This window comes from Lepisma saccharinum, chromosome 13, assembly GCF_977018435.1.
Source record: "Lepisma saccharinum chromosome 13, izLepSacc3.1, whole genome shotgun sequence".
Taxonomy (NCBI): domain Eukaryota; kingdom Metazoa; phylum Arthropoda; class Insecta; order Zygentoma; family Lepismatidae; genus Lepisma; species Lepisma saccharinum.
In genome coordinates, this window is record NC_139241.1 from 62,016,217 (window position 1) to 62,035,100 (window position 18,884).

The window sequence follows — 18,884 nt, forward strand, 5'->3', positions numbered from 1 at the left end:
ACACTACGAAAGGTGACTGACTATCTACAGTTGGGTCTAGGGACAATTTGTTGTGTACGGAAATTTTCGTGGGATGTAAGTTGCACAAAGTGACTATTTGGAACTTTTCCCAAATACGTGTATAGGCCAAATCAACGGACATGTGTAAATTTAATTCGTAAAACTATTGAAATTCTTTACAAAATCAAGATCAATCACGTGACGTTATCCTAATAAGCATTCATGATCCTGTGACATCACCAGCCTTTCTAACACCGCAATTTCAAGCCCTGGACCTTACATTTCACCTTGAAGTGAAAGGATAAAATCTACTTGTCTACGCACTCGAGGATACAAAACTAGGATAGTCTGACGAAGTTACACTGTTGCAACATCTCATCACAACTGAATTTGTTCAGAGATTATTATTTATTAATAAAAATAGTCATGAACAAATTGCCCAGCAATACTTTTCATTCCACTGTACATTGTATACAATGTGTAGTGTAGTGTAATTTCACTGGGGCAATATTTACGCAATTATAACATGCGGCTTTCACGTTATGCTATCTATTACCGCATTTGAGATGCTCATGTGATACACAAGATGGAAGAATCAAGGTTATTAGAAGTAGTCATTCCATGCGAAATCAACACAGCCTTTGACCTGACCATCTCCGATTTTCATGAAATTTGGGGAATTGAAACTATGCATGGAACTTAGTAAGTATGAAAATTTTTAGTTTCGTGCGTCTTGTAATTGTTAAATTATTCAAGGTCAAAGTTAGCATAAATTGCCCTTTTTGAGCCCGCTTAGCTATACTAAATGTGCTGTAACTCCGCCCCTATTTTGCCTAGGAAGCTCAAATAAAGCTTATTGTACAGGGAATTGAACAAGCTTTCCAGTGATAAATAACAAGCCTACCTTTGGATAAAAATATAATTTTGTCACGTGACCTTGGCCTTTGACCTTGAATATCTCAAAACATGTCATCACCAAAAATCGTGAAGAAAATATATTTGGTCCCTCATTCCATACTATAAAACATATCAAAAAATCATTCTGGGACTGCAATGGGATCAGAAGATACAAAATAATATGTGTAACTATGTGACTGATAAAAGCCCGACTACATGAACTATAAAGAGTCAAATGTCCCTTAACACTCCCTACAAAATGTGAAGGAGTTATCCTGGGTATAATTGGTCATGAAAGAAATAGGTTAGGCACAGGGAGATCCCTAGGCGTGTGTGTCAAGCACAGGTCCGACATATTGTTGACCGCCATATTGAATTCAACGCAAAAATTTCAAAGGAAAGGGGGTGATGTGATATATCAAATGAGGCTAGAATTTCACGAGAAGAAGTGACGAAGGTTTATCCAACATATATTTAACCAGCAAAAAGTTATACACATATCTTTCACTTACGATATATGCACATTATAATGTTGTCAATGTTCCTGTGAGCACACTCGTTGACGTCTCTCACACTCGCATAGAACATTTGGTAATGTAGCATGTGCAACAACATCGCAAGCAGCAACTATGCCTTCTCTCAGATGGTCAATATCAGGGACTTTTAGTGCATGCACCATTCTCTTCAAATGTGTCTGAAGGTAAAAGTCCTCCTAAGATGTTAGATCTGGGGAATGTGCAGGCCTTTTAATAGATCCCCGTGTGCCCATCAATCTACCTAGAAAATTACCATGAAGAAATTGTGAAAATGTCTACATAGTGTGGTCACACTCTGTCCTGTTTCAAAACTCTCGAAAAGTGCCATATCCCGTAAGCAAGGGTGAAAAAACCTGTTCACTTAACAAATCCAAGAAGCCCTCACCATTTAAGGTTCCGTTGTTGAATAGGGACCAACCATTTCCGTTCGCCATACGTTATACCACATAATTAGCTTATCAGCAACAACCATTCGACTGAGCAAATCACAGGTATTGCATATTATTTTTATTAACTTCACCGTGAACATAAAAATTTGCCTCGTCACTGATGAATTTTTCATTCCAAAGGAAGTGTCACGTAATTGTTTGATATACTTTTCCCAATATTCTTCACTATTCAACTATTTGGTGAATGTAGCTGATTAAAATCATATGCAATGGTGCGTATACTTCTTTCTCTCCCAAGATGTCAGCGTGATCTCGATGAGTTCCTAACACGTTAGGAGAATTCCAATGCTTGGTTTTAACACCTCGAAAAGGAGAAAATGGTCACAAGCATGCAGTAATAAATTTTTGCTGGTTAATTATATGTTGGATAAACCTTCGTGACTTCATTTCTCGTGAAATTCTAGCCTCATTTGATATATCACATCACCCCCTTTCCTTTGAAATTTTTGCGTTCAATTCAATATGGCGGTCAACAATATGTCGGATCTGCGCTTGACACACACGGCTAGGGATCTCCCTGTGCCTAACCTATTTCTTTCATGACCAATTATACCCAGGATAACTCCTTCACATTTTGTAGGGGGTGTTAAGGGACATTTGACTCTTCATAGTTCATGTAATGGGGCTTTTATCAGTCACATAGTTACACATATTATTTTGTATCTTCTGATCCCATTGCAGTCCCAGAATGATTTTTTGGTATGTTTTAGAGTATGGTATGAGGGACCAAATATATATATATTTTTTTTCACGATTTTTGGTGATGACATGTTTTGAGATATTCAAGGTCAAAGGCCAAGGTCACGTGACAAAATTATATTTTTATCCAAAGGTAGGCTTGTTATATATCACTGGAAAGCTTGTTTAATTCTCTGTACAATAAGCTTTATTTGAGCTTCCTAGGCATAATAGGGGCGGAGTTACAGCACATTTAGTATAGCTAAGCGGGCTCAAAAAGGGCAATTTCTGCTAACTTTGACCTTGAATAATTTAACAATTACAAGACGCACGAGACTAAAAATTTTCATAGTTACTAAGTTCTATGCATAGTTTCAACTCCCCAAATTTCATGAAAATCGGAGATGGTCAGGTTAAAAATTGCACATATCTGTGTTGATTTGGCATGGAATGACTCATTATGAACTTGACCTATAAATACGCCGTGGTATTTTGTTGTTAACACCAGCTGAAAATACTCCAACCCCGTCTTACGGGTTCCATTTCAAATAAACATCAGCGACGCCAAGGGTCCCGGGTTCGAATCCCGGTCGGGCTTGGTTGTTTGTGAATGTCCATTCATCAATTTCATCATTTCATCACTCATCCCCATCTTCGCAAATTAGCCAAGAGGCACAAAACGCGAAGTAAAATAAACTAAATCAATCAATCAATCAATCAAATAAACATCTTTTGGTAATCACACAACAAGTAGATTAATATCTAAACAGAAAGGACCAGCCTTATATCACAGACCAGACCTACGTTGGGTTTCAAATGAAAGATGTCGCAAACATAAAAAAAAAAAGAAGAGTAAAGAGCTCGCCTGTGCTTTGCTCCACGCCATGAAGGCACATAGGGTGTGTGGAGTTAAGGCCCCACACTTTTGATCCCGGCCGAAGGTGGGGTGATATGATCCGCGCAAACATATAATAAAACAGCCAGGCACGTATCCAGGGGGCAGGGGGCTCGAGTCTTCGAAAGTTTTCGGTTTACACTAGATAAAATCAGGTTTTTTGTTTTTTGTGTGTGAAATACAATAATGTGACGACAATTTAAGGAGAGAAATAATTATCGAGGCAAGACAGATTGTTCTACAACCCTGTTATTAATAATAGCACGTATCCAAGGTGGGGATCAGGGGGTCGTTCCTTTTTTAGAAATACTGGGCCAAAGGGGGGGAGGGGGTTATGACCCACACCAAGACTTCCTTGGGCACACCACTATCATATTGGGAGACGAAACTTTAGATATTTTGTGAACGGAAGACTTTTCATTGTCCATTACTTGTTTTGAGATCCAGCTGTGTTCGAGAAGACTTCCTTTGTTTCGTGCCGATTTATAACAAGACTGCTGAAGCTGTGTCAGACAATTTTGAAGAATTGCGAGGGCTTAGGTCGGAATATGAACAATTTGGTGGGTTTCGGCTTTGATAAGAGGCGCAGACATCGTTGGACAAGACGCAGCAGTGGTGTTCAGGTTCGAATCAGAGAGAAAAACTCCGACCGCTGTCTGCATCCAGTTCGCAGCCCACAGTTTGAATGTCGCGTTGTCGAGTGGATTGTCCATCCCGTGCGTGTGTAACAGCTTCGTAAAAACACTCGGACTCCATAGATGTTTTGTTGTCTGATGAGAAGAAACGGACTAACACGTTCTGATAAAAATGGCAGCCTTAAACGGTGGCTACGATTTAGGGGGCAGTTGCTCCCCATTATATATTTTTTGCCTCCGCACTATGGACTCTTAATGCTAAGCCTTGTCTACCAAGAAAAAGTACTCCTTACTCCCCCTACCCATTTAGCACCAAAAGGTCATCACTGGCCTTAATCATACGGTTGTGAGGTTCTATCAATACTCCTTAATAGTATCAGAGCGTATAGAAGGAATAGTGTGTGCACTCCCTGAGTTGCCGTGGTCCACCGCCTAGATGGCAGTGGTGACGTTTGAGACGGCGCGGAAGATGCTCGCGTTGCTTACATAACTAACTACATAAGAAACAAAAATGCATGTTACTTACATTTGGAGAAGAGCTCAGCAGCTGGATAGTTTGGAGAATTTCCGAGATGATTTTGCTGTCTACGGGGCACTTAACTCCTTTCTTATCTCCTTGGTGCGGAAGAAAAATCGATATTTCAGATAGTGAAATACGAGTTTAGGTAGCGTACGCAGCACATGATCTTCACAGCATCCTAATTGCGAGGTTTTTACAGCAATTATATTTAAATTGTCCAAACACTGAAAACATATATCACCCCATAAACTATTAGCACATGATAATTTTTTTGCAACAACTTCTTCCACTCGTAACAGCGCATCATAAACACTTTTCGATGCATGGGTAAGGTATTTACAGCCATCGCCCGAACCATAGTCTTGGATCCTAAGCATTCCATAACTTTTTGTTAGATTGGCTACCGTCAGATGTAAAACCAATAATTCTGACCACTGTTTTTTCCAAATGTATGATAACCTGGATAAGTATTTTTGTGAGAATGTCACCAGGGGTGGCATTCCTGCTAGCATATACTGCTATGGGTTGAATCTAATTATACAGAAAAGGAACAAACATAAAAAAACTAGAGCATGATTTGCTAATTGATTCTTGCTTTCGTCTGGAGTAAGATTTCCCTAATCAACAAGCCGTCTATTTTTAAGGAATTCGAGTTAAACTGAATTGCTTCCCTAAGTTTAACTTCATGAAAAATCAGCATTCCGCTACGATCATTCTCATTCTTTTCACTAAAAAATGTGTTATAGCGTCGATGGCATGGGAATTTACGCATCCGCAGTGTGAAGCAAATCATCCTCTACTGATAAGCTTAATGATACATTGCGACGAGTACTTACTTCATTATCATCTGTCCGCAAGGATTGCCTTTTCATGGGATAATTTCTCTTTTTAACTGTCTTAGAGAGGTATTTGGGCATATTAGGAAATATATGAGGAACTGCTTCTGGTTTTAATTTCCACCTTTGTCGTGGAATTTCTACTGTTTCGCCATCCACTATGAACGAATCCACTTTCACTAAAAGGTCAGTGGAAAAATGAATATCAGACACATAGCAATTATGACTTAGTTTTTTTTAATCTTTTCTAGGGATGGCACTCTCCCATTTTGAGAAACCATTACTGTCTTTAGGTGGCGTAAAACAATGTCTACTGCCTGAAGAACAGCGGTCATATCCAGATCTACAGCCGGGTACGAAACACGTAGGCATCTTGTAGTTTTCGCTCGCTGCTGTCTCTAACACAATAATAATGCGTAGAACACAGCACAAACTAGTCACAACGGATCAATCACAAATGTAAGGACACTAAACTGAATAACGTAACAACGTTGTCATTAATAAAAGTACACAGTGTTATTCTAGCACAACAAAACAAAACGCTCTACATAAAGCACGGCCGCACTGCAAGCAGAAGACGCTCGTCGCAAGCGAAGGTGCTGCCAGTGTTTCGGTGGGGCACCGCTCTATTCACTTGGCTTACGGGAAGAACCCGAAGTGCGCACACTTTCTCTTCTATACGCTCTGATAGTATGTTGCCCAGCCCCTCCCGAAAGGAATTTCTGGATACGTTCCTGACTACAGCAACTTCGTGTACTTCGATAGATAAACGCAAGCAAGGAGCCTCTCAACAGCGCCACCAATAGGTGAAGACAGTAAACAACGCACACAACATGTATAAAAATCGCACAAAATAACATGATGTTCCTCGCAAACAGAAATATTTAGTAAATTATACTATGTGAAACAAGAATTAGTAAATTATACTACGTGAAACAAGAATATTAGTAAATTTTACTATGTGAAACAAGAATAAGTTATTTTGAAGTTTTGTCATTATTAAGAATGCTATTTGAAAACTAATGGCCGAGTGAATTTGTCTTTTTAAAAAGTAATTTTGTTGAGTATGAAATTTGTCAAACGCGAAATCACATAGCCACGTTAATCAAGGATTGAAGAACAGTTAAACTTGATTGTTATATAACTCTCAAAAATATTAATTGTCAAGTCTGAATAAATAAGTCTTGGAATTAATTACGTTTGTCATTTGTTTCTTCAATTGTGGTGTAGGTAAGTGATATAGAAATAATTTATACATGAGACTTCTTTATCATAATGCTAGTTAAAATACGTAGTTTGATTCTTTGAACTGAAGCAGCAAAAGAAATTTCATTTACATCTCAATAGTTTTCTTGTAAAATCTAAGCTTTATACGTCATCATTAAGACAGCACAATGCACTTCTTGTTTGAAGATTAGTAAAACTGCAACACACACCTGCAAGTTTTCTACATGGAGATTTTCTGATATCCTGATCAGGATGAAATAGCGAAGAAATTTTGAAATAGTGCCGACAAAACTCAATTCTTTAAAATTTCTAATGAAATTTGTACAATTGTGCAAAAACTCAAGACATAGACTTACTTCATCATTAAATTAAAATGTAGTTTATTATTTAATATATAATAGCAAAAATATGACTGTTTTGAGAAACTTAGTTATTTGATTTAACAGTAATATTTGTTGCCCTTATGACCCATTTTTTTGTTTTCAATATATGTATTTCCAAAGACACAAGTGAAGTGTATGGAAATGTAGAGGTAATATATTGTTTGTCCCAATTTTACTACTTTTAACTATCACACAGTCCTGTTAGGTATAACTCAATGTACATGCGGGGCAAAGAAGAAACTCAGGTGATGAAAGTTATTTCTTCGGCAGTTTGTCGGTTTCCTTGGACATGGTGTCAGGCTTCCTGGTTTTCCTCTTCCCAATCCTTCTGGAAGTGGCAGCTGACAACCCTTACTGTAAAATAACGTGCAACGGGAAGGAGCATACAATGTGCATATTCGATGTAAGTGTCTTGCATTTTAACGTTCCACAGTATTTTGAAATTCATTTAGTTGAAGTGAATAAATAATATGGTTATTTTTCATGATTTGTGCTATTAGCTGTTGCTAATAATTTCATTAGATGGTTCCAGACTTTATTTATTATTCATAGCCTCATCTTTCTGTTCTTATAAAAGCTTGCTGTCATGTTACTTTCATGCCGCTTTTTCTGTTTTGCCTATCTACACATGGACACGTTCAAAATTTTCAGGCATTACTCTTTAAAACTAATGGCCCTATAATTACTGGTCAAATTGTGATAAATGAACGAGGGCGAAGCGGAAAAACGTGCATATTTCAAATTAAGGACCCATCATACATTTAAACCACTGTTCTCCACTCCTGCCACGAACGTTTTTCCGCAAACAAAACACTGTGACAAACATTTGAACTGAAAACTACCCAATGGCTGGTCCACACGTTACGTTTTCAAGAACGTTTTCCCTGGCAGTTTAACGTTACGTGTGGGCCATTGTAAAACTTTGAAGTGAGCAGAGATGGAAAACGGGGGGAAAAGAAAAAAAACCTCTGTGCCCACAGTTTTTCATGGACTGTGTATGCAAGTCGGTGAGTGTGGACGCTCAGTCGAATCAATGAATTGGTGGTGAAACTCAGTGGCGGCTGGCCAAGTGCAACAAGTGCAGATGTTTTCACCTAATTTTCAAATTAATATTGACATTTTTCATTTGCTTATTAAATTAAACTATTTCCCAGCAGAACGCACACGATAATACTCAAATAACACGCCGCTCGGCGCTACGCACGTATTGAGTTCGTCCCAACCCAAGAGCAAACACCGCTAGGTTGCGGAAGACCAGGGACGGCGACAGGGGTGGGCACGGGTGGGCAAGCGCCCACCCAAAAATTCCTGTGCCCACCCGATTGCCCACCCAATCAAATTCAATAAGTACATATACTTGGAGATAGCTATATGAATGATTCGATAAATAAGTCTATTCTGGTGTTCATAAAAGGTATATTTTACTTGTGAATATTATCTATGTTAGAAATGTTCACATATTATTTTTTTATTTATTTGTCTCTTATTTTTTTGTGGCGGAAATTAAGGATCATGCCTTTTCTTACACTCAACCACATTATTATCAACCCATAAAAAGCCAATTTTGTCATTAGAAAGTGAAAGTAATTACTAGAGCTATTGAAACAAAAAACTGTGATAACTAATACTTCTACGCGTATGATTAGAAGCAGCTAGTAGACTTAGGAGGCTCAAAATTATGCAGTGTATGATCAAGATTAGATCAGAATTTAGGGTGAACTTGAGAACTGCAGCTCCGGGCCTCCGTGTATATATCCCAGCCTGGGTATGGTTAAAGTAATCTCCAAATAAACAAATAAAAACATCATCTTAGCGTTACTTCCTCCAGCAAACAATAAATTATTTCGACTTTTTAATTATTATTAGAATAATTTAATCAAGAAGACTTAGATGGGAAGGCCATGTGACACGAATGGCAGAAGAAAGAATAGTTTACAGGATTCTTGTTGGGGAAACCTGATGGTAAGAGACCAGTAGGAATGCCAAGACGAGGATGGAGGGATAACGTTGAGATGGACCCAAAAAAAAAAAAGTCGGCAAGGATGGGAAAGATTTGATTGGTCTTGCCCCGCATAGGGGTAGATGAAAGGCTTGTGTTGCTGCCGCTATAAACCTTCGGGTTTAAGTATGCTAGAGATTGTAGTATAGTTTTAATTAGCTCTGCATTGAAATTCCCGAAGTGTCCCTTTCTTTATTTAATTGCAATTTTTATATACCTGGCATCTTCAAATACCAATATGCATGTGAAATATCAACTTTATATTCGTTCTAGTAATAAGAAGGATTCACAATAATCAGTACAATACCGAACTCAATAAATTTTGATAAACCAGTTATGTATGGAAAAAGCTACAGAATTACTCAATTGCTAATAAGTGGCTTATTATATGAAAAACTCAATATGCTGACCAAGGCAGTAATTTATTTTATTATATAACATAAACTAAACGTAACGTTTCAACCTTCTAGCAAGGTCTTCTTCAGACTCTGCACAAAGTACAAATGTAACAAGGTACAAAAACAGGACGATATACTGTATATACACAAACATTGCTCCCCTACAGACTATTAGAAAGTTCTTCTGGAGCATATTGAATTTTTCATATCATGGAAACAAGGCTTAATGGTGTTATAATGACTTTATCATATTTAGAAATCCTCGTTCGACACATAAATTTTGCCTTATGAATCAGCTGAAAATGTCGACAGAATCTGTAGATGCAGCTGAAGTAAATAAAAAAAGTTATGTCACGAAGTATCCAGAAGACGTTTTTGTGAGTTTTTTTTAAGCCCAATATTATGCTCTGATAGGCTAATCGGGACAAAACCTACAGTTTAATGTGTAGTCCGAACCAGTGTGCATTGTGCTTCCAGCAGAGTAGGGGTGAGTCGAACAGGGCCTGTTCATTATAATGCGACAGTGTTATGCCATTGGAGAAAAAATATACAGAAAGAACTCTCAACAAACGTGTCATTTTACCTCTACAGAAGATGCGTCCATTTTAAGAGGGTGTATTGCCTGAGACAAATATTTGGGACTTTTAGAAAACAATGTCATTGTTCACGGAATTAGATGCCTTGGAAGAGTAAGTTGTGGATGATTTGTTTTATTTTAAGTCATTTCTGTGCTAATTTTGATAATGACGACGATAAGGTTAAATGGCGAAGAGATGAAAACGACGAAGGGCCGAAAACAAACACACACGGACACTCAAAATACAACTCCCCATAAATTATTATTTCGATTGTGGTTCCAGGCGCCAGGAACTCGTTGTCCTGCAAGAATATAGTTAGCAGGGTATGCTGTACAGCACAGAGGTTGACATTCTAGTGCGTTCGAAATGGTCATGCCGTGCAACCCAAGTAAGTCATCTATGAAAAAATAGATGTATTATTCCTGGCAAGGTGATCAACTTCGATGAATTCCTTGTGTCCTAAATATTTTTGTTACCTCAAAAAATATGTTCATGTAACCAACCATACGTGTATTGCTTATCCCGCATGAGTAACATGACTTAGTTCAGAAAACGAATACCAACTTAGCTAATAATATCTTCAATTCTGAACAGATTTCTCAATCTTGCTTGTTTTTTACTTATGAGTGACATTTTGTCAAAATAGCCTTTCATTAGCCTAGGAATACCTCATGGACAACGAACTAACGTGTGTTTTAAATTATTTCTACTAAGACGTTTATTTTAATCCAAACATTCAGTGGCGGCGATTAGGGGGAGCGGGAGCTAGAGGATGCAGTCCCCCCCGGCACATTTTGCCACTTTTTGGCATTTTTTGCCCCCGCACTATGACCTCTTTATGCTAAGCCTTTTCTACCAAAATAAAGTATATTGCCCTTGCCCCTCAAATGTTTACACCTAATCGCCCCTACTGCAAACATTCAGATAGATTTGTCAATTGTACAAACCTTGGAAGCTAAGAAAAATTACCCCCCAAGGAGTGAGATAACTCTTCAGTCAAAAACTCATACGATGAAACTACTATGCTCAGGAACATGCATTTAAATTACGAGAAACGTCACGATTGTCTACCATTGCACTTTATATCACTGTTGCCGAATACATAAAATCAAGTATGTGCCTTTTTTTTTGTTCACGAAGAGCAAAATGTGATGCAACACAAGCTTATAACTAATTTACATTTGTTTCATTATACACTCCTCACAAAAATTTTGCAATATTGTTATATTAGGCACACATGCCCGTGTCTATCACCTATTGTCTAACGTTACAATATTCCAAACTTTTTGTGAGGAGTGTATTGATATGCATGAAAGACTGTGACTGTGAATGTATGGTTGCACATGGATAAACACTTCGTTGAAATAATTGTGTCCATCAGAGGCAACCCGAAATGAAATTGAACAAGTTGCGACAATAGATTAGAAAATAATCAAGAGGAAAACCTGAAATGGAAAGGGAAAAGAAGCAAGAAGAAAATCGGGAGTGTAAGAGAGAGGGGATACATATACGTCTTACATGCACATGTACGTATATGGTCTTAAATTTATACTGCCCACCCTAATCTATCAATATGGAGCTTCTGCCCACCCGGTCGAAAAGTTCTGGCGCCGCCCCTGCGGAAGACTTAGCCGGTTGTCATGGCAACGGTGACGTCACCTAGCGTTGGCCTTGAACATGGTGTCGCCCTCTACGTGAATCAGTTCTCTCGTCGGAGAAAACATCGCATCCAGTGCTTGTGGCAAAATCTTCGCGTTCTCGCGAGATCTTGTTCCGCGTGTGTGTTTCGCGTTTCCTATCGTGTGTTGTGTTCATGTGTTGAGCTGTGGTTTCTACAATGAACCCAGTAAATGACTTAGTGTGTAATTTGTTGCAGACACCATTTTCCAGATGGACGGATGAAGACAAAAAAGGCGTTTTAAATTGGGGGGGGGGGGGGCACTGGCACTTACTATTTGTTTTCATTGCCTATAAATATACTTCTTCACCTGTTATTTTAGGCACGAGCCGCTACTGGTGAAACTTGGTACAGAGGTTATGCGGCTGAAGACCCTGGAGAAGCGAGTGCTGATGGAAAAATAAATAGTTCAAATTTTCACCACCAGGTTGAAATGTGGCGCTGAAGTAACCACCACCAGTAATTTTGAGTTTATGTCGGAACAAGCGTCAATGTGCGTCAACGCAAATGGCCCTTTGGAAGCGTAATAGATACAGCACGAAAGGCACATCGAGTTACACCATCTATGGTGAGTGCACGGTGTTTACAACTGAAACAACTAAGATATTCTTCCATACGTGTACAGTAAACGTTGTAAAGTATGTATTTAAGCAGCGCCATTCTTTTGTACCTAAAACCATTTAATACGAAACGTTATTCCTATCGGTTGAATACTTAAGGGCTTTTAAAAATGTGAAGTGGTACTTGTTTACATCTCACTCGGCCGCCATTACAGCTTCACTCGTGACCTAGAGGTCGCTTCTGATTGGTTATGATTATGAAAAATGCTACGGAAATAGGACCGATCCTATCCTTGAGAAATGTCATGAAATATGCCATGGAATCTGAAATGCCATAAAATTTCTCACTTTACACGGCAGTATTTTGGTCATGGCATAAATGTTAAGAAAAATGCTAAGGAAAAAGCGGGCCTAAGGCAGTGTGGTCAATGTTCGGACGAAGCATTTCTCGGGATGTTGTTCACTGTGCATCAGATTTCAAAGCCACATTTCGACCTGGTGGTGAAAAATTGAAACTTTTTTTCTCAGCATTTGCTTCGCCATGGTCTCAATAACGTCTATACCAAGTTTCAGCGCAATCCGTTGCTTCGAATGGGCTCCAGAAGGCTCTGAGTAGGGCAATTTTAATCGTGACCACCAAACAGAGGCGTGGCCAGAGGCGAAGATATAGTACAAGCAATGCAAGCACTGCTTGCATTATTCGAATATCATTTAATGTACTTAATGTTTTAGCCTTATTTCGTTTCCATCGCACTCGATTTCGCGAAAAATTACGGCCGCAAACTCTCAGCAGCTCTGTAGCAAGCACCAGCCTCAATGCTTGCGGCTGCTCTGCGGGAAAATAACGCACCGGAAGGAGTCACATGGCGAAGCGTGAAATTCGAGTGGAACCGTCCACAACGCTTATACCAAAAGCTCTGCTTGCTGAGCTTGCGTTATTCCCGAAAATAGCCGAGCTCAACCGAAAGCAGAAGGATATATTGCCACCAAAAACTACGAGTAAAGAATATTTGTCTTCATGAACACGTAAACAAGATCGCGAATATAAAAATAATTCTTAGTCATAAAATAACTAAAATAAGTTATTATCATTGTTCTAAATTCCATATATATATCATTTTATATTACAATTTATTTTAGATTTCGCGAATTGTAAAACGCGTAAAAAAATGGATATTGGGAGTTCGGGCGAGATGGTAAAGGGCGGGGGTTTGTGTTTCCAGGAAGTGAAATGTCTGCACCCCCGTGAAGAGTTTCCCCAGGGATGGAGGGAAGATTCGACGGACCTTGGTCTGCACCCTGTGTCCAGCTCGGTCCAGCTCAAATTACGTCAAAAGTGTTGACCGCACCAGTGTTTGCAACTGCCAAATTATTTACACAGTAATTCAAGTGAGCTGTTTCACAAATTTTACAACCACATTCAATAAATTGACTGCTTTTGAATAAAACTTGGGGTGAAAATGAAGCTATCTAAAAAGAACTCTCTACTGATATTTACACAGCACAATTAAATCGTATACATTGTACACATTATGAACACAAGAACATGTTTTAAGTTTTATTATTATGACACAAGTGGTGCTCCCAGGATTTTTTGTAGTAGTCTCCTCATTTTGTCATCTTTTCCTGCCTTTGACTTTCCTTTTCTTAGGAATACTGGGCCAAAGGGGGGCCAACCCTCCCCCGGCCCCGGCCCCGCCTCTGTATGACACTTTATTACTTAAACATTATGTATATACTCTTTCTGCTGTAATGATTCTGATTCCACCGCTTAATTTCTATCTCCATACTGATATATTTTTCCTTCCCATGAGGGATAAAATGAAGGAAATAGGTTGGTATCACTTTCGGTCGTTCCAGAGATTTCCAAAGTGATCTTGCGTGGATGCTTTCCAGTTGTGGAAAGAGCATGGGAGTGTCTTCACGTTTTGAGAACCTTGAGGCCCTAAGATTTGTTGAATTGTTCGATAGCGGGAAATTTCCTATATATGCAAAGGAGTTTGGAATTTATTGTGGTGAGTATATCGTCTATGCATGTGTTTCTTTGGTTTGAAATGAAATTTTTAAAGTTTGTGTTTAACTTTTTATTTTAATGTTTGACTCCGAATGCGATTTTTAGGGTGCCCACAAATCCTAAATTACAATCACGCAGTGTAAATTAAATAAATGAGTTATTTTACCTAAATCCGTTTGGTCACCGTTTGTCCAGATTAAAAAATTATGAACAAATTAAAGTACTAATATATAAATAAGAAAATACGTACCCCTTTAGTCGTATGCGGAAAGTTTGCATATGTAAGACGTTTACTACCATACAAATAACGTTACCTGAAATTTCGAAAGTAAATGTGACGTTTGAGGATCATATGGTTTATTTTTAGAACCGTCACTTTATTATGATATTTTTACAAATCCAGCGACCGGGCCAATGAGGCTATAAACCTTTAATCCCCCTCTTGGCGTGCCATTGTACTACATGTTTTGTTGTACTGAAACATTGCTTGCCTCCTTCGTAAGACTACTCTTCGCTACTGGGCGTGGCGTGCATGTAGCCGGTGTTACCGCAGGTAACAGCAAAATGTAAAGAATTAAAAAGTTGTTTCAATAAAATGACAACATTGTTAAATACGTTAATGAACTCCGTTGCCGTCGAGTAGATATTGCCTAGGACATTTTTTCTGCAGCCGACAGAAGCGAAGAGGGAGGCCGTTCCGCTACCCTGAAGAGGTAACAAGGGAGAAGAGGGCGCCAATGCAAGGAAAGAGCGGGGAAGGACTTTATGGGGTTATTCATATGCCTGTTAAGGGGCCCTGTTGCCGTTCAGACCCACCGGAGCAGCCAGTGTTGTCACATCGGATTGGCAGAAGAGAGCTAAATCCCACCTAAATAGAAATACAATTTCTGTGAAGCAACTAGAGGTAGACTGCAGAGCTAAGGCTGGATTGAACTATAACTGAGACCAGTTAGGTAATAGACGAAAATGTAGTTCCTTGGTGTGATTCGTGATTTGGACAAACCTTGCTCCAAAATACTAAGTTGACAACAGTAGTACGTACAGCTGGGTTTCCCTTCCACGAAGGAGTGGAGTTCTGACGTCTGCTCAGTGCTAACCACACAAACGTCAATCTGACCCGAGAAAAGTGTGGTTCTTCTTCTTCCCATTCGCAGCTCATTGAAAAGAAACGGAGACAAATGAAGAATTAACAAGGGTCTACCACTATTCATTGGATTTTCGTGGTAACTGTCTCATGAGTGGTAGTTCTTTCTAGGAGTGTTTGTAGCTAAATCACTTTGCTGATTGCAAAACAAGAACGAAATGAACAAATATCTAGCTCGAAGAAATGTTTTCTTTACCGAAAGGGGGGGGGGGGGTTGTAATAACGTCTAGCAGGCACATTTTTCGTACTGATAGCCGGTAACACTTTTTAAAAAGTCACGCCACGCCACTGCCACCAAATGTAGGTATAAGTTTATGTGGCGTCTTCTGCAGGGCAAGACGATGACTGGTGGATGCACTGATTTGAAGCCAATAGAGCTGACCTCCGAGATGAAGAAAAAGATCGTTGACACACACAACTTCCTGCGGGGATTGGTGGTGGCTGGTGAGGTGAACGGGCAGCCTGCGGCGGTCAACATGTCTACCTTGGTGAGTTTCTTCTAATCTAATCTAATATAATCCTGTGTTATATTTCATGAGCTCTCGTTCCAAAATTAATATTTACCAGCACTACCGTATGCAGGATTTTTTTTTCAGAAGGGGCCTGGAAATATGAAGTGGATATCACACAGCTGCTTTCTAGGAAGGGGCGGGCTACTCTATAAAAAAAAAAATCACAATTACCGTTTCAATAGTTGTCCGAAGACACGGAGGTCATTTTAAGAAAAGCTTGCATTTGCCACTTCGGCTTTTACCGAGTTCTTTACTGCTTTCATTTGAAAATTGTTGTTTTCTCAAATTTTCGGGAGGGGCTGTAGCCCCATCAGCTCCCCCGCCAGTGTTTACAATGCTCTTAGTGAAAGAATAATGGGGAATGCCGAAATGTACAGTCACCGGCAATTAAAATGGGGCACCTATATCCTAAAATACTTGCTTCCCTGCAAGGGGTTATGTTTGTTGCCTAACGTTATGGCTGTGGTAGAGGTTCCCATTGAAAAATTTTGCCATTAAAACCCACTTTTCGCCGTGGAGTTAGGCAACACACAACGCTTTAGGTGTCCAACTTTATTGCTGCTGATTGTACATAAACAGTGACGACTACATAGGAGAGTACTCTTTGACACCCTCTGTACCTCGAGACTTCGACTACATTCAAAAGAGCCCGGTATTATGGATTAATGAAAAATACGAGTTACGTCCAGACATTAGCACCTGTTTGGCAATAAAAAAAGAACGAAAGAAGTTAGATGAACAAAATCTTTTTACTCTGCAAGTACATAGGGGAAGGAAGGGTAAAGTGGCCACTCTAAGGTTTGACGAATTCTTATCATACCTTTTTAATCAGCAAAGTTATAGAAACATAGACCAATAGTAATCACATTGATTCAGAGTGTGTATTTAATCAACACAAGCTGAAGTAATACACATTAATAAGTATTATGTTTTTAAGTATTATCTTTACAAGATAAAGTAAATAGTAATTCGTAATCAATAGTCTATCAATAAAGGATTAGGCGTAGGCCTATTTGCAAAATTCGCACTCAAACTCATCATCTTCGTCACAACTGGCGCACTCTTCATGTGCCCAGTGCCCACTTCTTACATTTTAAACATCTAATCTATCCTTCATTGCCTTTCGAGTCTGTCTGTTTCGTGGCCACTTTGCCCGGAATGACGCCATTACAAAAACTGTGGTCTAACGTCTAACCTACATGACTTAGCGTTTTCAAACACACACAATTTAAAAGGTTATTTCACGCAGGTCAAACATCACAAGAGCAAATAATTATAACACTTACTATTATTTAGCTATAATCAACAATTTGTACCACTTAGCTAAAATCAGACTTGCGGAAAAACAATAAAATGAGTTCACATCTACAAAAGTGCAGCCTCCCGCTTCAAAGTCACAGACAACACTGACAGCATCCGTGGTGACTGTTTCGCCCGGCTTTCGCGTGGCGGAAGCGCTATACATCGAAGAAAACTCATATGGCCACTTTGCCCGCACTGGCCACTTTACCCGCACTGGCCACTTTACCCTTCCTTCGCCTATCTTGAGCTATTTGTCTATGCAGGCACCCATGGCATTGAGACACTTATCGTACGGGAAGACAAGATGGTGCATACACTCTCTATGAAGTACTTTCTACTCTCCTCTGCACTTGGCTAATCATCAAGATGAGGATGGAATTGATGAAATTGAAGGAACACTCACAAAGATCACCCGTGCCTAGGCTGAGATTCGAAGCCAGAACCCCTGGCATCATAAGCCCTGTCTAGTTCGATGCACTATTTGACTTTCACTGCACTCGTGCGTCTGGTTGGTTACACGGTGCAACACCGACTCGTCTACTTCGTTGATTTGGTGTATGCACCATTTGCACTACGTTCCGGAGCGGTATAATGTGTGGTGCGTGCTAACTTATCAAATGAATGTTTAAAGTAGCAGCCAGGCATTTGTTGAATCTTCTGAACTTGAACACCACTATCCGTCTACTTGGTTGAACGTCATTTCCTTGCACCAGCCGGACACCGGGATAGACCTGCACTACACATAGTGTCAAAAAGTTCAACGAACTAGACGAGGCTATAGAGAAAAGGTCAAATCCAGATTTGACCTTGAATCGCCCATGTGAAAGAAACAATGGATAGTAAATCATGTTCTGGTGGCTGTTTCAGGAATGGGACCAAGAACTGGCAAAGATCGCCGAGGTGTGGGCTGAACAGTGCTTCTGGGGACACGACGGTTGCAGGAAGACTTTGAGTAAGTGCAACTTTCAATAGCGTTAAAAGGAATCTTAGGGGTGCACACCGTAACAACCCCTAAAATTTTACAAGAACACTAGATTTATGAATACTTTGGGTGGACATTTCTATACCTTCCACTCCAATTCCGAAAATGTTGGATGCTTTCGAATTTCGTACGATTATGAAAGAGATTATCACAACCATCTGTGCTTTTTAGAGTTAATTCTTACAAGCAACTGACTTACAATCACTGACAAAGTAGCTCTGTTACAGTTTCTTTCACAGTTGCTTTATTCCAGATAAATTATAACACTTAATTACTACAACTAACTATACCCTGTCCCAGCTAACTGTAGAGCAGGGCCGCGCATATCGGCAGAGGAGGAGGAGGAAAATCGAGTGGTGAAAACGTAGCGTTGCCAGCCGTACCGTTCTGACCGTACATGCACGGACGTACGGTCCAGATCTTAGTCCGTACGCTAAATACACGGTTTGTCAAAATTTCCTCTTGCAGTTTTACCCCTAATTTCCCTAAGGAATTCTTAAACCAATCGTAAGGACCTGGAGACGGTTTGCCATGTGCGTTCGGTATTATCCTTTTCAAAAGTTTGCAACGCTGCATAGGAAGTCGGGTAACTCCCGTCACCCATTACACAATCCCGTTTCTCTCTCTGTTCATTGGTGGAGCCGTCTCGCGTCACTACTTG

At 39.5% G+C, this 18,884-nt stretch overlaps 1 protein-coding gene across 1 annotated transcript in view; it reads left to right on the top strand.

Moving 5' to 3' along the window:
* Positions 1–6,657: 6,657 nt before the first annotated feature.
* LOC145996990 (venom allergen 5.02-like) overlaps positions 6,658–18,884 on the top strand; it is a 38,837-nt gene continuing 26,610 nt past the window's right edge. Inside the window, exons 1-4 of the mRNA XM_083133596.1 lie at positions 6,658–6,676; positions 7,327–7,459; positions 15,760–15,915; positions 18,109–18,193. Coding sequence (XP_082989722.1) covers positions 7,346–7,459; positions 15,760–15,915; positions 18,109–18,193 — 355 coding nt within the window. The 5' untranslated portion in view covers positions 6,658–6,676; positions 7,327–7,345. The remainder of the gene's footprint in view (positions 6,677–7,326; positions 7,460–15,759; positions 15,916–18,108; positions 18,194–18,884) is intronic.